Source organism: Pararge aegeria, chromosome 12 (assembly GCF_905163445.1).
Source record: "Pararge aegeria chromosome 12, ilParAegt1.1, whole genome shotgun sequence".
Taxonomy (NCBI): domain Eukaryota; kingdom Metazoa; phylum Arthropoda; class Insecta; order Lepidoptera; family Nymphalidae; genus Pararge; species Pararge aegeria.
In genome coordinates this window covers 9,824,576-9,846,531 of record NC_053191.1, presented here as the reverse complement: position 1 = coordinate 9,846,531, position 21,956 = coordinate 9,824,576, and the positions used below count along the sequence as shown (strand labels likewise).

General features: G+C 35.3%; 1 protein-coding gene across 1 annotated transcript in view; it reads right to left on the bottom strand.

The window, feature by feature from the left end:
• Positions 1-3: 3 nt before the first annotated feature.
• The window catches only part of LOC120628369 (T-box transcription factor TBX1-like), a 32,017-nt gene continuing 10,064 nt past the window's right edge, over positions 4-21,956 (bottom strand). Inside the window, exons 2-9 of the mRNA XM_039896706.1 lie at positions 10,431-10,549; positions 9,342-9,458; positions 8,740-8,981; positions 8,019-8,175; positions 6,927-7,082; positions 6,348-6,415; positions 2,465-2,605; positions 4-1,993 (exon numbers count right to left, since the gene is read on the bottom strand). Coding sequence (XP_039752640.1) covers positions 1,936-1,993; positions 2,465-2,605; positions 6,348-6,415; positions 6,927-7,082; positions 8,019-8,175; positions 8,740-8,981; positions 9,342-9,458; positions 10,431-10,549 — 1,058 coding nt within the window. The 3' untranslated portion in view covers positions 4-1,935. The remainder of the gene's footprint in view (positions 1,994-2,464; positions 2,606-6,347; positions 6,416-6,926; positions 7,083-8,018; positions 8,176-8,739; positions 8,982-9,341; positions 9,459-10,430; positions 10,550-21,956) is intronic.

Below are 21,956 nucleotides of genomic sequence, written 5' to 3'. Positions count from 1 at the left end.
TTATTTCTCTTTGGTTACATTATTTTGGCATTTAATAATTATTGACTGGTAGGCACTCGTCACAAATCTTTCTTAATTAAGGTTCTAAATTATTTATACAATACAATAAATACAATTGTTTTCAAATACATATTTTTATCGGCTAAAATCAATCAAAATGTTGGTTAAAAACATTTTAAATGATTTAAAGTTAATTAAGTACTATTGTAAAGTTACCGGATTTAAGTTTGTCAAGAAACCTATAAAGGTAGGTAAGTACTATTGTTTTTGGCCGGACTGTAGTATGTCACGGATGGGTTGGCTGCACAGACACCGTTTTTAGTTTTTCAATGGCACCTACATATACGTCACCGAGAGCAAACTCCAGGCCAGGCTTGAAAGATCGTTCAAGTTGTAGGACATAAGCAAATTAATCGTCTTTTGTATGAAATAGAAATAGAAAACTTAAAAACCTATCCAATTTGGTACTAAAGATCCTCTTTTTATACTTAACATCTCAAAATCGTCACATAACACTTCTTTAATTAATACGCCTGCTTCTATCCAATACTTCTTTAATTTATAACAAATATTTTATACGTTACTTAGCTAGAATAGACAGTCACTCTGAGGTTACTTAATGGACTATACATACGACCTATAGGTACTACAATAGAGAATAACAATAATCATTCTATATCCATCAACTCTGTTTATAATTATCTACTAATAAGGCACATTGTATCAGTAACTTCACAAATAAATAGCCCACCGATCCGCATCGGAGCAGCGTGACGAGTCTAAGCTCTATATTCCTCTCTCCTGTAAGAGGAGGCATGCTAAGCCTAGAGACATTAACTAGGCGATTACTATGACGATAAACTAAATACTCATAGTGCATAAACATTAAAGATACCTCTCAGATCAATTGGTTTACTCGATTTTCATAGACAAAGCTTATTCATCCTTAAATCTAAGAGTAATAAGTTAATAAGTAAATTAAGTTAAATAAAAATTTAAATGTTTTGCGGTAACTTCCAGTGTGACTTAACAGTACAATAAGTTTTCGATGTACACACAGTTGCTTTAGTGTAAATCCGCCAGTTTATATGGATTGATGATTGACAAAAAGTGATTGAGAACTCCATTCGGCGGGTATCACATGATTACGCTATGGTACCCAAGACCATTCAAAACGCAGTTATGTAGCGGTAATCACAAAATGATATACCCATAATGGGTACGGCGATAAGGCGAACACAAACTAAATTTTCCAATACTCAGTAGGTTGTAAGGCTGGGTTCACACGACAATTCCCTTACAATTTTTTACAGTATTCTGTTTTCTTTTTTTGTACTACAAGTTGGCCATTAACTGCAACCTAGTTGTAAGTGCTGATGCAGTCTTAGGTGGCGGCGAGTCAATCTGCAGTGGCGTGCGCATGGTTTTTGTCCAGGATATGCATAAAGAGGCAAGATGGCATAAAATCATTCCCCTTTATGAGATATACAAAAATTGTAGGCACTGCTTTTGTACATGTATGAAGTGCACGCCACTGTAAATCTGTTAAGGGTTTATGGCAGTTATATGAAAACCCTAGCTCCTAATCAGTTTCGATGCGGCATCTCGCCGGAAATCTGAATTACTTGGCGCCACGTCTGTATCAGGCGAGGTGTTCATACGATACCTTTTCATTCGCGTAAACAATGAAATGGCTTCAGTTATCACATATAGTGATTCAATTTCCTTGACAAGTCCGGCAACTATCCTTCAAACGATTTCAGCGGGGCGCATACTCTTTTTCAGAATAAAGGGACACGAACGGTTCTATGCACTACTTATTTGACATGACGTTTTCTTCGAAAAATACGTGCAGTAGAAATGCCCTATGCACCCAGTCTTATAGTTTATAAACTACATTATCACATTATTCTATACATTCTTTAAATAATAATTTTATCTATGCGCGTAGTATGCGGTGTAAGCGTTATTGTGTCCAGCGTGGGGTTGGTACCTGAAAAATAAAAACAATTATGATCATTGAGAAGATTCTTAATTAGGAAATGCTCCTAAATGTTAATGTCTTTACTGTTATACGTACGTCGAGAGCGTTGAATGGTATTTATATTTTGACAAATTATTCGAAAGTGTATGTCAGTTAAAACTTTTAACAGTAAATATTATTAATTGATTAACATTAATTGATTTGTAATATTTACTGTTAAAAATTTTAACCGAGTTAAGTTTTAATTCAGTTGCATTACATTGTACCAATCGCAATCAGAGACGCTCCTTATTTAAAAGGCGATTGCGTGGCAGTTTGACCGTAAGCTTTTATTCCCTTATACTAACTGACTACTTAATAATTAGTACAGTCAGTACTTATAGTATAAGTTATAATAAATCAATGAATATGTCAAAGGCGAATGACTATAATTCTATATAAAATACCTACAGAAAAATTACAATGTAGCTATGATCTTACCGAACTGTGTGCGCGTGCGCAGCATAGATGGGACCGCTTGAACTTGGATCTCCCGCATATGGCTGCGCTAGTGGATAAGGTTCCATTGGTGCCGGATCACGGCGCCGCGGAGTACTCCGTTGAGAGTTTTGTTCCGGAGGGCTATAACAAAACATCCAACTTGAATTGAAAATCTATTCAAGTTAGATTCTTAAGGTTGAAGAATCCAACTACAACAAATTATATTGTATTATCGTTATCTCCATTCCTAGTCATCGACTGAACTACTTAATATTTCTATCAACAATGCAGTATATATACAGTCCCATACAAAATGTATAAAAAAGAGTTCAGTTTTGGTTTGTTACTAATGGAATAGGTACACATATGTATGTTCTTATATAAAATAAGCAGGGCCTTTTCAATAGCAAAGCAAGCAAGAGCAAACTATAGGAAATTTACTCCAAGATTCCGAATAAAATCTTATTTTTCATGAAAACATCTTGTTGACAGACAATATTTTATTGATTGTACACTTGATCCTTAATAATTGTAAAAGATGGCATGCGTTACTATAAAAAATGCTATTACTACTCATATTAAGTAGGTGTAAACTTACACTAGAATAATTATAAAGAAACCTACAAAAACCATTTAATCTTGTTCAACGTAGGTAATATAAGTACTGTTATCCTACGCCTTGAAGGCGGAGTCGAATTACGCGATAATACTTTATTTTGACAAGCAACGACAAATGGTGTCGTATATTATCCTGGATATTAATCGATTATACCGGGAAGTCGAGGCATCGTAACATTTTTTGTCTCGCTCCGACCCTGTTTGTCCACATGGCGAATGTTCGCTTGATTAATGAATCATTTGTTTATTATAGGATCTTGGACTCACACATTGATCGCTTAAGTTAAGTTGTTTGGATTGTAAGGTATTTTTTTTAAACACTATTGTTTTTAAGCGTTGGATTAGCTATCGTCTTCCCGCAGGCGCGTAACAATTTAGTTTAGTTTGGAGATTTGTGAATAAAATAATATTATTCAAATATTTAAATAAATATATCTTTTAATTGGATAGATATATATATTCTTCTCCTAATTCACATGCCGTTTTGGTCGTTGTTTTTATTAAGTTTTATTTCAAAGCCATATTTTTATTTTTATCTCCTTTTTTTCCATTGACCAAGGTTTTGAGATGTATCTTCGCCAGTACGCCTGCAGCTTCAATTCAAGCGAAAGCGAAAAACTTACATACATTAACATATTTTAGAATATATTTCGAAATTACTGAACCGATATTGATGAAATTCTTTTTGTTCCCTAAAAAAAACCACCAAAATAAGAACAATCACAATCTGATTCGGAGAAATCTTTAAACAAACATACATACTAATATACGAGTACAAACCTAGAAAGTTACACACAGAGGTATGCCTATATTGTATATATATTTCAGAAGCCGTTATATATTATTGTATGTGAATATTTTGCAGTTCCAATAACGTAACTTTCATTCGTATCGAATTGATAACATCCTTTCTTTGATGTTAGTTAAAAATCTTAACGCTGTCGTTATGATTTTTTTTTTGTAATTTCTATGTTTTTAGTTCATAACGTACATACTTATTGTTATCAAAGCGTGGGCAGTTTATATAAAGAAGCTCCTATTGGCCAGAAAACAGATACGCGTTAAGGTAAATAAATTACAGTTTACCTAAAAACAGACTACACCGAACCATAGATATACCTAAAGTGGAATAACGGGCCAATACAGTAGCGTCGGAAACTGTTAATCTAAGTCTTTAAACTAACACTCGGGATATTTTCCGAACCTTTTTAAATATTTTATATTACGAATTAGAGATTACTAAATTCAATATGCCTAAAGACATACCCACGACATGCTAATTTTGACAGCTAAGCGATTGGAACCTTACCTAATAAAATCCTTATAATTATGCAAATAAAAAGCCACTCGCTAGATGCATTCGATATTCGATGGTTCAACAAACTATTTTGATGATGAAATTTTAAAGAGGATGTATTTTAGTGTGATTGATATCAAAAACTTGAAAATTAAACATGCTTTATATATTTCAGAAAGAGATAATAGAAAACTATTGACTCGGAACCTTTTCTGTGAAAATTGGCAAGGTTCGAAAAGTAGCTCTGTGAATATGGAATTATCAAGTAACTTTAACGCTAAAATCCACTGAAGTAAAATATATAAGATATAAATCCAAGCCGTGTAGCAAAAAATGCTAACAAAGATAATAAGTGGGCATATAAACGTCAGCAAAACCAAACTACTTATATAATTTTAATAATAATCTATACCAATAAAATTACGTAAAATAAATTCAGAAGTAATTTTTGATATGTACAAAATCGATCAATAGAATTGCTTTATTTTTAAAGCCAAGCTGTCGATTTTAGAACAATGCTAAGAATGCAACACAAAATAAATATTTACCTCTATTTTCGAAAAAAATTCCTGCTTCCGAAAAACTTGAATTGGAATAACGCAAATGAAGGGCAATTTATATTCTCAATTCTCAATCAGATTGAATCAATAAATATTTATATCTTTCAACGTGATTGGATGAAAAGCAGATTCGATGTGTAAGACTCCACCTACCACATAAATCGCATGAGTAGGTAATATTGGCGAGATCTGGTGCAAAAACCCAGAGTTTTATTAGTAGGTATTCATACATCCCTCGATGCTAGATGTAGTAGTAGGTACAATGCCGCCATAGAATTCCTAAAAACGAGATATGCGCCGATTTTTTTAAGTATTCTTCTGCCCACAATCTACCAATGGTTGAGGACCAAGACATTGAATAAAACGCTTCACGAATTTTATTCAAATATTCTACCAGGTAAGTCATTTTAATGAGTTTTATAGTTAGGTACCTATCTTCGCCGTAAAGTGAGAATAAAGTAAACAAGAAAAACAAAATCCTGACGCAGATGTCTTAGATATATAATAATAATCTGCCACTATCTTAAGTAATCAAAATATCACTTGCTTCAACGGTGATGGAAACATCTTGAGGAAACCTGCATGCCTGAGAGTTCCTCATAATGTTCTCTAAGTGTGGAGTCCACCAATTCGAACTGGGCCAGCGTGGTGGACTACGGGCCGGTAATTGGTTGATATGATGAACTAATACAAAATCAGACCTTAATAAAATGAATTTTCAGAAGTGGGCGTCGTATGTGTGTCGCCTTTATTATCGTTATCCATCTCGAAATATTAATGGCCAAGTAAACGAAACCACATTTTTCACAGCCATCCGTGTCACAACATGGACTATGAATCAAGTTAACGTAAATGATTATATTTTATGTATACCACCGTTTGAGACGTTGGGCTCCATTTCAGCAGCCGGTGACAATTTACTTTTACGACTCGACCATAGACTAAAGAGTTACGTGTGACAGTTATAGCGGACGCGCCGTGTTTCCCGCCAATATAAGTACGTTACATCTGGATACTTATTGCTTATTTCATAAAGTTTTTTAAATTTATTGACATCTTGCTCTGCCTTTGAACATCTAGAATATTTTATTTTAAATGGTCAAAATCTTACAAAGCAGAGACCTATTTAGTCTTCGTGGTTCGTTTTTAAAGAAAAATGTTTTAACCTACTGTGAGGTGCCTGATTCAGTAACTTTTCTAATAGGTTGCCACCCTGTCGGTTCATACCAATGTCAAATTTTATAATTTTTTAACAGCGACAGCTATAACCAAATATTTTGTATTGTACCTATTGGCAACGATTAGAAAAGTTAACGTATTTTTCATACGGGTATTTGGATCTCATATTATATTCTGTGCCCTTTGCAAGTATATTAATTCTAACTTTTATGGTATTTATATGACTCACCAATCGTCAGGATCACAGTCTCTGAAGCCTTTAGCGAATGGATTACTAGCTATTTTTAATTGTGTTATCTGCAAAAAATACAATATAATATTAATCATGTCAGTCTTGTATAATGTTTAATGTCATTTTTCCTTCATTTGTGTTATAGTTATCCATTAATTATGTAATTCCATCGTGTAAGTGGAATAAATAAGTAATAATAAATAAAAAATTACAGTTTGGAAAATATATGTTTATGTGATAAAAAGTTATTTTAAAAATGTCACTTAAACTGAAAAGTTGGCATTAAAATTAAATAGATATTTAATTTTAATGCCAACTTTTAGAGGCATATATATCCACAAAAGTGAGTATAAAATTTAATTCGAAAGCATTTATACACCCCCGTGATATGACTACGAATGAATTTTTGCTGAGAAGAAAAAAAACGCAAATGAGATAAATTTTTCTCCGAGATGCTCACGCGTATATTGTAAATAGTAGGTACATACAAATTTTGGCCGGTCAACATAGATCGCCCGTACTTTAAATAGTCTATTTCATAATCTAGACACATTTCAAATTTCATAACATATTTACCCTGTGATTCTGGTAGGCGGTAACAGCAGTGAAACCAGTCTCGGGAAAGATGAACGTCCGGTAAGGGACAGTGCCCGGAGCAGTACTTTGTCCTTCCCCAGGAAGGTATACCACGTGTAACCTTGGTTGATACCGATGCATCGAGTTTAGGATTATCTGTTTTATAATAAGAATACAAGTAAACGTAGTGTGGGATCTGATGATTTCATTTATAGTAGTAGAGCATTTTGGGACAGAGCTCGTCCTGAAGAGTACTAGCGCCATTCTTTTTTCTTCCGCCAAGCAGTATTACTGTGTTCCGGTCTAAAAAGTGTGGTTGCCAATGTAATTATAGGCAAATGAGCTTACTACCTACGCGTTAGGTTAGAAGACACAGACACTTTGCAGGACGTGTTACTTGCATGCCCTGCAAAATGTTGCTCTGTTTGAAGGTGATTGTTTCCCGCTTACCGTCAGGTGACGCATGCCCTTGATCCGTCAGTTTTTACTTTAAAAAATAAAAAGACTTATGACTGGTCGAAATTTGCTGGATGCGGCCGGGTGTTGTGCTGGTTATTACGGGAGTGAAATAAAGGTAGCAAAGCAATTTTTAAAAATTAACGAATCTAGAGCTGCGGTAAAAAACTTACGGTGCTTGGTAAAATTTATGGTTTGTATTTATGGATTCTGATTCTAGTTAGTTTTTTGTTTTTTGTGTTGTTTTGTTGTTTGTTGGTCTTATTCGACTACGGGACACAAAAGTTCCGAATCCGAGACCCGGGGCACGCAAAACATATTGTTAGTGATTGAGTTCTTCTGTCAAGAAATTCTCTAGTACTACAGAGTAAAGTAAATACTAGAACTTGTTGTTGCTGAACTCTTCATACCCCAAAAAGGTGAAGCCCGTTAAAAAAAGTAGTTTCTCCCGGTTATTGTCACTAACAGGTGTAAATAAGTTTTAATGGAGTAGCCTGCAGCATTAAGCGTGTATTCCCCCAAACCATCTCTCCTGGTATAAGAGAAGAAAGCAGAAGTTCCACTACTCATTTCTCTCATGGCTCAGACTGAAGTTAAGGATTATGATGGATTATGTTTTATATGCCTCCGACTTACGTGGCCGTTATCATCGAGCTGGTTGTTTGTCAATTTGAGCTTGTCAAAGGAGACCAGCTGCCGCATCCAGTGCGCGCCAACAGCTGGTGAGTCAGGGTGTACATGGATACGCGGAGGAGATACCGGGTCTGCCTTGCCTGCTACTACCCAACTTGAACTAGACATAACAAACAAAAGATTTGATAAAAGAACCACCGTTGGTAAACTTCTCATGTTTGAAAATTATACTGTTTACTAGACTTTAAAGAAGCTCAAGAATTTTATGCTACAGCACCTGATCTTCATCAGATCTTCACCTATATGGCCTCGTCCGTAAACTAAATATCTAAAAACTCCTAAATCGTTACGTACATTAATTAAGCCCACAAATTAATATCGAGTTTGATACTTTCAAGGTAAGTATTTCAGACAACATTTTAAAGTCAATAAATCGTTCAACTACAAACGTAATCTTCAACGCCCATGTAGCAGCAAAACCGGAAATAATAAAAAGAGCTTTAAATATTTGCTATACGTCCAAGCAATTATGCATTGGAAAGTCAACGTCTCCTGAGGATGCTCCGGTGTCGGAGAGATACGTGTGTAGAAAGCATATGTGTTTGGTCTGGACTATAAAGATTGAAGGAATTGTAAATTTTTTTTTCGCTTAGTTTTTCATTGTGTTTCACGGAATTTCGGAAAGTAACGCCTTTAATTGCTTCTATTCAAAACTGAATTATACCTGTGAAAAGCGTATCTATATCTCTTGTCGTCAAGCGGCACAAAATCCACCAGCAGCAAGTAGTCAGCATTAGGTAGTAAGCCGGATAGCCGCGCCTGCAACGCAGGGAACATCCTGCGGCCGGCTTTGGTGACAATCATCTCAGTGCCGAGCTCATGGAAGCTTCTCCAAAGCGTTGCTAATTCAAGAGTAGCGCTGCAACGTGCTACTGCTGGATGTAATGTTACGTTTTGATTTGAGACCTGTGAAAAAATATCTCTTATTGAATTTTTAAATGCCCTCTCGCTGAAAGGTTTAGGCTGTAATCCACCAAGCTGAGACAGTGCGGATTGGTGGACTTCACACGCCTTTGAGAATATTATAGCGAACTATCAGGCATGCAGGTTTCCTCACGATGTTAAGCAAGAGATATTTTGATTACTTAAAACGCACATATCTGAGTAAAGTTTGAGGTGCGTGCTGGGATTAGAACTCGGTTCCTGAAAGGCGAAATCCTAACCGCTGGGCTATCTCGGCTTCTCTTTACTCAAACAAAGAGTAATTGTAAAATATGCCTTATTAAGTTATGAAAGCAGAAGTAGTCTGATGACTGAATATCGTACCTGCATTCTGGGTGGTGGTTGAGGCGGTGGTGGAGCTGACTGCGCGCCGTGGTCCCGGCACGTGCTTTCGCTGAGTGCTTGCAACGGGGAGTACGTGCTCCGTGAGCACACTGCACTCTGTATCAATACAACATATTCTCACATTCGACGAGCAAGTAGGTATCAAACGAGCATGTTTAAGTCCGTGGGCAAAGGTGATGATGAGAGTAAAAGTAAAAACTGTAAATTAATTTTTACTCTACTATTATATAATATTCACCTGCAAAATCTGAAAAATACGTTTTTGTATTACCTATGTTATATATATTTCGTCTTTTTTAAAATATGACGGAATTGTCTTGTCCTTTTTCCTCCACCGTTAAAGCAATTGATATTTTATTGCATAAATTAAAAACACAACCAAAGTGCGTAAAGTTAGAGGGAGGCTGGAGCTCTGCACTTTGCACCGGCTAACACCGTGTGTAGGTTTAATAAATTAAAAGAATAAATTCGCTATTCGTCATAAGCGACTTTGTGCTAAGTATCTTCTATATATATAAAAGAGAAAGTGTGTGGGTATGTTCCGTATAGGCTCCGAAACGGCTGGACCGATTTCAATGAAACTTTCAGGGAATCTCCGGATTGACCTGGCGAGTAATCCTGTAAAGTTTGGTGACGATCGGAGCACTCCTATTTTTGAACAGTCAAACTGTCAAATACAGCTTTTATTTACTATGATGATATTCTATTGTTGGGTGTACATGGGTGTAGATAATGATGAGAAGAGAATAGAAGAGAATGAATACGGAGAGAAATAAATGATTTAAAATATTATGAGACTTAAATGAAAAATTTAATTATGTACGTTTATTGTTTAAATAAAATAAAGCAAAATCTAGCCTGGCGAAGCGGGCTTAGTATTTTATAAATAGTAAACAATAATAAAAAATATATGCAATCCAATAAAATTTAAAGACATTTTCTTGCTGTATGTATGTTTTTAATATTTATTTTTATATTTTTAAAACATAGATAACACTATAAACTAATGAAAAGATTCTTTACATAGTAAAACAGAGAAAATAGATTTGTAAATGGGTGCGAACTTACGTCTCGGATAGCATTGTGCAGCGGGGGAAGTACTGGCAACTGATCCTGATCACGGCTTACTCTTTCCGCCAATGAGTGTAAGTGGAAACCCCCACGTGGAAACTGTCCTGATACCACACCTAAAACAAAGGATTATAAGAAAATTAAAAAAAAGGGATTTTCTTGGGATTTTCTTACAACATTCGGTCAAGAACAAAAAAAAATTGTATTTTTTGTCACTTTCAGTAGTTTACAAAATGAAAACATGTACCTAAGTATCTAAAATATACTGCCATCGCCCTCCACTGCAAAAACGTTTATTTCCACGATTATTGATAAGACACTAACAACTGCTACTCGCGATTCATCTACGTAGACTTCAGTCCAGAGAGAAGTAACAAATATGAGAGTTAAAAAATATGGAATAAAAAGTTGCATCTGTGATACTCATAGATGTTGTAGCTATAGTTTATCTATATAAAATATGATTCTAGTTATTCCTACGGGAACTAGCAAATTTCAGACAAAGCGGCTTAGTCATTGTGGCATTAAGGAGTATCAAACTAAATGTGAATCTAAGAATGCGTTGCAGACAATGAATAGGAAGATAAGACTATTTTAGTTTTTTTTAATCATCATATAGACAGCCGTAATGGACACTAATAAAGAATCAACAAGTAAGAAAATTTCATACTAACTTTCTATTCATTTATCTTGCCTATAATAGCCAAACCAAGGCCACTAATGGAGTATGAGCACCAGGTTATTTGTGCTTTATTGTTGTTTTTTTTTTAAAACACCTTTTTAGAGTTTAAATTAGTATAATTGTATAGTTATACAATTTCAGTACAGTACTAAATAAATTTGCGTGTACCTACATCACCAAAATATCAGGAAATTTATGAAGCTTTACAAAGTATTTCACAATTCACTGGAATTCTTCGGAAAAACTTAATCCACTTGAAAAAAAAAGTACATAAACAGTCCCATAAAAATCGAAAGCGTCCACCCAACAGCGGACATCTCACTCAACTAATTGGTGTAATGGCGGGAAACTCGAAATGCATCTGAAACGGCCGCAATAATTTCATCGGGCGACGTCAAGATGGGATTATAAATAAGACGGGGTGATGAAAACTATACTTACGTAGAAACGACAATGATCTTCGCTTTATTTTAGACGTGAAGTATTCATGATCTTTATGGTCGCTTCGGATTTAAGATCTACTACAACTTACACAGGTCTCTGTTAACGAAGTAGGATAACATTGTGTCCAAGTTTTACAAATTGGTCTTTGTACAGGATAGCTAGAGTCGGTATGCACTTAAACTATGCAAACGTAAGGCAATAAAGGTTAGGTATATTTTCTTCACTTATCTAGTAATACTAGTAATTATCACTAATTATAAGTAACGATGGTGTCTAAATAAAATGTGATTACCTAGAAGATGCCTATTAACTCTTGATTCCAAGGTACTCATATTTGCTGAGAAAACCGAAGCTGGAGGATCGTATTAGAACGAGAGAACAAAATCGCGTAGTACGTGTCCATCGAATGTTAATGAAACATTATCAAAAAAGGCATTGATTTAATATGTTACTAATGCGAGCGAGCGAGTTTAAATTATTTTAAAATACTTTTATTTTAAATTAAGTTGTTATTTTGTTGATGATGATGTTTATTTCTTTGTTTCCTGTATCACAATATCTGTCTCTAAATAATCATGTCAAATTGCAAGATTTATAGCCAAATTGTATTATTATACCTACCTATAAATTAAAACCCTACGCATCTAAATTCTGGTGTTTGACACGCGCTCGTTCCACTCTAATTGCCATAATGGCAGAACTCTTGCCAAATGCATCGATACAATGTCGATTAATCACACACTCCCGATTAAATGCTATATAAACACGTTGACATTCATTACCTAATCACAGCAAACCAAAAATTGGTAGCCTTCCACCTAATAGCTTAATAGCTTGGTTACTACCAAACTGAAGATCCAAAGATTAGAAATAAACCTTTTACGTTCATCTTTATCTACAAAGGTTGTCTGTAATAGATTACTTGCAGCAATAAGGCCGCCTTTGCATGTATACATTGTATACTGTATACTCCTTACTTTTTCTTTTCCTGTATGTTATACGTGCAATAAAGTGTTTCTTCTTCTTAAATAGCAAAATACTTCGCGATATCATAATGTATAAAATTATAAAAGAACAAGTGAACCACATTCATAGTCATAGTTTGAATTATTTTTTAATGAAGGTATCGTTCAGTTGCTTAAAAATAGTCAGCTCAGCTTTCACCCTGAACTGTAAAGCCAGAGCAACTACTATGTTTCTTGCTGGCTTTTTGTTGGTAGAACAAGCCTACAGAACTGGTAGTCGCTATAAATACAATCTGTCGTTGTACCGAGATTTAGCGTTCTAAAACTTTTTTTATTTCTTTATTCTCCTCTAAGTTAGCACTTGACTGCAATCTCACCTGGTGGTCAGTGATGATGCAGTCTAAGATAAAATAAAATAATGACAGTGTATAGTCAGTACATATTTGAAAATTTAATGTACGTTCATAAAAACATTTCTAAATGTAAGAAAAAATATGACTGCAATAATTTAAACATTAGAAGTAAGAATAAACTTACATTGCAATATACTAGGTTACATAAAATTCATAATTCGTTTAAAGGAAATTGCATACAATTCTACAATAAACTACTAATTTACATCTTGGAGATGTCTCTTAAAAAGTTCAAAGTTCGTATTAAACGTAAGCTTATAGAAAAGTCCTATTATAGTATAAAGGACTACGTAATCGATAAAAAAGCTTGGGTGTAAATTATTGCTCTAACCAGGTTGCTCTTGTAATAATTTAAAATTACATTGTATGGAGATGGTGATAACAAAAAATAACACCCGACTAAGTTTGTTGTGCGCTTCTTCTTAGACCAGGACGCGTTTGGAACCCTCGTAGCTTTAGTTTTAAGTTTACGAATGTGGTTATCGACATCATCTCACTATTGTGTAATTCTTATGTACGCATCAAAAGTGCCACCTATGGACCTACTTGAATAAAGATATTTTTGACTTTGACTAGAGCATATGGTAGTCTTACCAGACACGGCCAGAGCCTCCCAGCTGACCAGACTATAAAAAATCTGAAATAAGAAATTCCCAAATTGCCCCTGCCGGGAATCGAACCCAGAATTTCCTGCTTAAATACATAGCGCTCACCTTTGCGCCAGAGAGGTCGTCAAGTCTGCCTATAAAGTAGATATGCTTACTTTAAATCAATGAACTTGCTTTGTCTGGAAGGCTAGAGTAGGTAAATCAATTGTTATTTAAGGTCGAGTTAACGATTTCACTGTACAAGATTATTATTATTAGATATTGCTGCACCTAGGACTATTATCATCATTCTTATTCTAATAAAGTCCCATTCACATGTACATACCTCCTAATAGGGAAGAGGACCTAAATCTTAGACCCTCCAAGCGGTTGCAACTGTGGGTATGCGAACTTTAACGATTCATTATAACAGTGAGAAAATAATTCATCGTCTTGTCTGGGTATCAAATAAAGGCCCCAGTGATCCATTTCACGACCGTGCCAATCATAATGAAATTCCGCAACCTGCTTGATTATATTCTCTGAATATGTTATTATATTTCTTTTCTCAAACACCCAGGAAATAAGAGCCTATATTTGTAACAAGAATAATATAACTAAAACAGCAAATATTTTGCAAGCATACCAACTAGGTATGTATATTTAAGTCCATTAAGGCATCGGAGATAAAAAACAAAAGAAATAGTAGAGACCAGTATGAAATTGTAGCTTGTCAAATTGAAGTGCAATAATTATCATCTAAAGCAAAACAAGTTTGCGAATGAAGCAATTAATAAATGAATAGAGACGTTAATGTCGCCATAATAACAATATAACCGGTGCTCAGGTGGTAGAGCGTCCAATTATAATAGTGGTACTATTATTATCTGTTGTAACAAAAGGAGGGAACGCTTCCTTAACAATAAATCCGCATTGATTGACCGCAATAAATCTAGCTGCGCGGGCGCCGCTTCGGTTGCATCCGTTAGGGGTGACAAACAGTAACACTAGTTGCTGCCTGCGACTTCCCAATCGCGTGGAAATTTTCATGTGTATGCCTATGCACAGGGTTAGAGCATATACAACAGAGAAACTAAATCCCTTGCTCTGTGAACTCAAAAACAATTTATGGCAAGTGAATTAGAAACCGTTCATTTTTCCGAGATTATAAATACTTAACCTATGTATGCTATTCCAGACTATAATCTATCTCTATTCTTAATTTATCCAGTCTCGTATAGCTGTTCTGGGTATCAAACAACCACCAAGACTAATGCATTTTTATTATAAGAATAGATAATCGTTTAAGCTTAGAGTAAAATATAATTTTTACTGAGATATTGCATCCCACTTCTGTTGACGTAAAATTATGATACAAAATTTCAACGTATGTGGCTCCTTCTTGTCCTTCACTTTGTCTCAAGGACCAAGTTAGATTAGTATAATATTATAAAAATGTTCTACTAAAGAAATCTATATCAAGACTTCAATGTTAAAAAACCATGAACTACGAGATTTAAAACACTGTAAATACTTCGTGGTTTGTATATACATAATTCAGTTTGATTTGACTCAACATACGTCGGTCTGGGTGTTGGTTATGCAACTGTGGCTTTCCTGACAAACTTGCTGGTGCCAACCCTGCCATTGTAACAACATGTGTAGTGCAGCTCCGAGTTTCTGAGACGCGTTTGATTTACGCACCCTCATACGATACATATTACCCGAACAAATATAAACAAATTCCTTATTAAAATGCTACGTCCAAACAAACCATCAATTATTTTATGTTTGTATTTGAACTTACAAACTTTTGGAACTAGCGAACTTGTTTACATAAATTGTCCAAAATTAATATGGACTTATTTTTCAGTGGTGAAATCAAAATGAAATAACCAAAAGACACTATGTTCTCATGTCCGACAATAGTTTGATAAGCTAGAGTAAGAAAAAAATAATTTATGCGAGTTACTACCTTAAAAGAATAAAAATTAAGTTTAGGCCATTCAAGTTGGTAAAATTAATCACGGAGATTACTAATAGCTTAAAGCATTATTATTTTAAAATAATAGTTAACAATAATAAAATAAAACTGCTTTAAGCGACTGTAGTAAGCCCAAAGGGAATGTTATAAAATTTCAATAAATAAAGAACGAGCTAATACGAAACGGTCAACTCGTAACCTTAATCATCCACTTATAAAGTAGTCGGTCTGAAATACAAACATTAACATGTTCTTCTTCCAAGAACCTCCATACACTCAACGGATACGAGTAACTCCGATGATTACAAATAGACAATGTAAAGGCTAACAAATTAACACGGCGTCTTACTTTGATCACCCTTGATGTCAACATTGCAAGCATTGCTCGTTAACAAGCCGATCGACACGCGTCACTAAGAAAATGCCAGTGAATAAGCGATTATTTTTATCACACTTCGCGAATTGTTAAACTTGAAGAGTGATCTAAAGAGGACGCTACCTTTACCTATGCACGGCTTCACAGTAAACTGATCTAGGCAAAATTTTGCAAAGAGATTGCTTCTTGAATCCAAAATTCCCACCATACTTTTATACACTTTAACCCAGGCTTTTTTTTTCAATGATATATAACGGTTCCCGCAATTTAAAAAAAAAAGAATAAAACAGCAAAGTAATAAAAAATAAAATTTTAAATGTCACTACGTTCTTTATTTATATTTGCCGCGTATGGCAAAAGAAGTTTATTGTATATTTAACTTCCGTAATAGGATTACGAAACTTAAATATACAATAAACGCATCAAACTTCTTCAGTCCGTGCATCTTCAAGCCATTCAACCGGTAACACATAACTGACATAAATAGACGCATAATCAGTACAACAGCAGCTAATGTAGCTAAACAAATTTCGCTTTCCTGTTTCGATTTCAGTATTGTAGATGTTCTAGGAACGTTGGATGAACGGTAGATGTCCCTGTCGGTTCCCTGCGATGTTTTGACCGCTGATTGACTGATGCTGCCAACCAGAGGCTATTCTTGGCTTCGATTGCGATTAACTTCTCGATATCTTCAGGGCTGCCAGATGTTTAAAACTTATGTAATAGATCAATAAGATTAAAAGCTTTGGCCGGACTATTCTAACCCACTACAACGACAAGAATAGGTGCGTGCTGTGATTAAACGACATTTTAGATAAGCATGATTATCGGTACAACATACGTACCGAAAAATATTATTGGAAAAACAACTTATAAGCAAGCTGAAAATGTAAGCAATATTATCAGACTACATTCAGATACATCTGAGAGTTGTCAACATCATACAAACTTTGCGATGAATTATAAAACTGCCACTGTCACATTATGCGTTTTGTATGAACAGGACCAGTTTGCAATCTTTGGAAAAGTAAGGAGTTTTGCAATATAAGCTGATGTGAGTATTTTTTACTCAACACTACTATACAACCTACTTATGAAATATATATGGAACTTACCTACTCTGCAGTTAGGCATGGACTGTGACTTGAGTCAAATTCCACACCTAACTTATTAAGGAAATGATGACGATAATAAACTCTTCATAAAATACAAAACAATATAAGAGCACATATTTGTGAGATTTAAGAACAAGTTGAGATCTGGGATCCCTAGATTCTAGTTTGGCAAATCACATCACTAGCTTGAGGCAACGTCATACAATTGGCATCTTTCATTCAGCAATCACAATAGATAGTAGGCAGGCCTCAACCCTGCACCTTTCAACAGTCTACCAGCAAGCCATTTGTACTGTTCACGCCTACATCTCAGCCAGGAGACACCGATTTGATAAATGACTTACAATTAGTTTAAAAATTAATGTGACAGTCTCATCGACGACAGTTCGATGCCGCGTCGGAAGGTTGATTTTCGTGACTATCGCTATACTGTTTTGTTTTTTATACTAGCTCACGGTGTTTTGTCTGAGATGTAAGTATATTGTACTATGACGTAAAAATTATATTGTACTGTCAATGTATTATGCTCAAGTATTACAAAGGGCTAAATACTAACGAAGACTAATAATAACCGTCATACAAAGGGGTAAGCGTATTTCGCGTCAGATTTAGGGTGCCTGTACGTATTTCCCAGGTTGATCCTTGAAGGCAAAATTAACGGGAACATTGCAGTTAAGAGACGGAGGAACAAGTGTTTTGATGATGAGGGAGTGTTATGAAAACTAAGCTTCATTCTCCACGAAAAGCTGGAGAATCTGTATGGTGTAATTTATAATTTCTTCAATCTTTATACGACACAAACAAACTTTTTACAAAAAAAATTCTGAGTAACACTAGTAACATCTTTTCTATCCAATATTTGATAAGGGAGTGGACCATCACACACATTTGTGTGTAATGGTCCACTGGCTGACCTCCGAACTTAAATTTGAAGATGGCACTTCATGATGATGATGTTATTTCAAACACTTACACTGATGTTTAAGTGTAATAGTTTGTTAAGATGTTTGTAACAAAATGCCTCTACATAGATATGTCATTATGTGGTCCTCTTACAAGAACGTAATGGCAGAATACCATTATGTAATAACTCATCTGTGAGGTTCAGAATCAGAATACAGTGGTTACGACCCCTCCTATTCCCGCGGGTGTCGTACTTAGGGAATATAACGGAGAGCGGACAGCAGAGTCTTCTTTGTTACTATTGCGATCACAAACATGTCTGCCCAGCGTGGTGATAATGAACAAACCCTCCCATTTGGAGGGGCTTTTAATCCAGCAGTTGACTACAGGCTATTGATGAATGAAGCTGCTGTTCAGAATAATTTATAGGCCCACCGGAAAGTGGCTCTTAAACTCGTGATCCGTTCTCGAGCACGCTTACCAATGGACCATCGAAGAACCCAAACATATAAAAGATAAAGCGATCAACATTTCTTATTATAAAGTAAGAATGTATGTAACAAGAAGCTTCCCTAACCGAGTGTAGTGTTTGCGCTCACGGTCCGTCGCGAGCACTAATGGTGATTTGTGTTTCGGGCCTCGTTAACTGTAACCGATCCCTTACGCGCTGAAGTTATTTTGAGCTTTGGGACCTAATTTATTTCGACCTAATTATTAATTACTATCGGTTCCCCGCGATTTTACCCGCGTTAACTATATCATATTAAAATATAAGCTAAAGCAGTATGGAAACTAGACCCAATCGTTTAAATAATTACCAACGCCCCTACCTACGTATTGGAGTGCTTAGGATTGTCTTTGTACTTTATGTAAAATTTAAAAGTTTTTTGTATCTTATCTAGTTAGCATCTAGATAGCAGTGAGATCATTTTTAGGGTTTCATGCCCAAAGGGTGCCAACGGGACTACGATGCTGTCAGTCTGTCCGTCCGTCTATCAGTGGGATGTATCTAATAAATTGTAACAGGTAGAGAATTGAAATGATTCATTGTGTACTTGTCTATTACCGCTGCGAGATATTGGTATTATTAAGAAGATCGCGGACAGTCCTTTACGCAAGCTGCGGGGCCTCATCAATGCATTGCATGCGTGCATTTGTTTTTCATACTGTTTTAATATATTTACTTATATGAAGAAATATAATATCCGTAGAAGAACCAGAGTTATCGACATAGCTCAAGGAGCCACGATGCTGAAGTGGCAATCGGTGGGACACATAGCTCGTAGAAAGGATGGATGATGGGGTCCTAAGGTGCTAGAATGGCAGCCCCGCACTGGTAACTGAAGCATTGGTCGACCCACAACAATGTGAACAGACGAAATCGCAGGGAGCCGTTCGACGCATGCGCAACAAAACCGTGAAGTTTGGAGCTCCCTACAAAAGTCACAGCCCAGCAGTGGATGTCTATCGATTAATGTGATGAACGAAATCCTACTAATATTATAAATGTTAATGTAAGTTTGTTTGTTACGCTTTCACGCAAAAACTACTAAACCGATCCTCAGGATACTTTTTATCCCGAAATTAAGCTCGTTTCCTTTGGAAGAGGGGATGAGTGTTTGACGATTTTACACCATAACTCCGACAAATTAGAACCGATTTAAAGAATTATTTTTGTACTATAGAGGTTATAATATGTGTTTTATTTTGCCCAAACTGTGGTTGGAGATAGAGGACAGAACTCCTCAGCGGACAGCAGCAAACCTCTCATTTAAGGCTTAGCGATACTGAATACTTTATTATTTTTTAGAACTACAACTCGATTGAATGCCACATCAAAAAACAAAATTGAACGCAGACGAAGTCGCGGGCAATAGCTAGTATAAGATAAAGTATGACGCCCCTTTCTCATAAACGCACATAAACTCCCGTCCCTTACTCGTACTCGTATCTACGTATTTTGATTTGAATTTTTTATCATCTAAACATATATATATCAAGATCTAAACTATATATTCAAATTACATGATTTTAAAGGCAAGGTTTGGATATATCTGTTCTACATGAGATTGTTTTAATAATGTAATGACTTTTTTGGTAAGGATAATTATTTCATACCTCATAACGATGAATATTACCTACCCACAAAAGTGTGTTATTGTAGTTTATTCTGACTGACTTTATTATGACATCAATTAAAGTCCTATGTTTTTGTAGTAGGTAGGTAATAAAGCATCACTTGCTGTATAAATAGAACCTTGACTGAAAGGCTTCAGCCGTTGATTGTTACCAACCTATCGAATTAGTCGTTCCGCCAGAAATTTGGCGTCCCGGTACGATGCTGCGTTAAAACTGACGAACATGTAAGCCCGTTATTTTCTTAGACTTCAGCATCACTTTCTACTTGGTGAGATTGCAGTCAAGGGCTAACTTGTATGATAACAAAGACAGATCCCCAAAGTACTCAAAAGAACAATTCCTTAATATACCTACTCCACGCTCAATTTCCAAACGACTTCTGTTACTCATGCTTTCGCAGCTTTTAAATATTAATTATGTCATTGCGCAAAATGTGTTTCAGTTCTAAATAAAGATACCGAATTAATAATTCTAAAATAAGTGTAACCTAAGTGCTGGAGTTATTTATTCCCATATTTTTGTTTATTGGAACAAATTCCACTAAACGTCAAAGAAATAAATCCTTCCCGCTCTCACACTAAAAATATTACTTTTGGAACACTTAATTACAATGGTTACACGTTATGGAAAGGGCTCCAAGTTTTTATATCTGCAGTACACATTATACACTCGTTTCCATATTAAACAATTAGGACCTCCTTTTTATATATCATAAAAAAAAACCGGCCAAGTACGAGTCTTGTCATGCACAGGCTCACACAGGGTTCCGTACTTTAGAATAAAAAGTGTTGAATTCAAAACGATAAGTTAACGAAATCGACACAAATATCTTTTCTCAATGAACCACAAGACACTGCTAATGTCTTACGGAGTGATCGATACTAAAGAGTTTACATTATAGCTAGCAAATATATATATTATATTAAAGAAATGTATCTGTTAATCACCTACCAATTTGAAACACTGATTTTACCGAGTTAAACTCAGCAGTTGCTTTTTTCGAACATTTTACAATTTAGCAATCATTTTGTCGTTTGCGAAGATTAAAGTAGGGCGAACTGTTTCCAAGGAATACTGTCAATAAGAAATTCATCAAAAGCATAGTTAGTTACCTTAACTAAAATAAATGCGTTTAAACGGAAGTTAGTTGACCAATAGGCGACCGAATTCTATTAAAATAATCCTTAGGTAAGTAATAGACGTTCTTCACATATATTACACAAAGAATCTGACAAGGTTCACAAATAGATTTGATGCCAGATTACCCCTTAATACGTCGAGTAATGACCGCATTAGGAAATAAGGAAACACTTCTCCATACTTAGTTCACTATCGGAGAAGTTATGACGCGAGGCGGGAAGTGACGACCTGTCCGGAACGTAAATCAAACTGCCAGAATACCACCCGGACATTTTACAAATTGCAGCATACATTGTTCTTTTATAGTAAGTTATATATTTTTGGCTGATTACCGAGATGCGTTTTCTTTTTCTATTTATTATGAGATTTCGATCCCAATTATATTATTTACAGCCTATCAACGAAATGGAGATAAAATAGAATTAATGAATTAATGTAGTTCCCACTATAAGAAGGGGTTAAGGCCGTAGTCCATCACGCTGGCCCAGCGCGGATTGGTGGACTACATAGACCTTTAAGAACATTATGGAGAACTCTCTGGCATGCTGGTTTCCTCACGATGTTTTCCTTCACACTTGAGCAAGTCATATTTAAATTAAAACTAATTAGTTAAAACGCACATAAGTTAGACAAGTTAAAACCCGCCAGTTTAGTTAACCTTATTGTTCGACTTACGTTGGGTTATGTTAAATGTATATATAATACTAAAAGTTACATTATTGCAATAAAACTAATTTGTTAACTAACTATACTCGGGTGAGTCGTGGCAAGAACT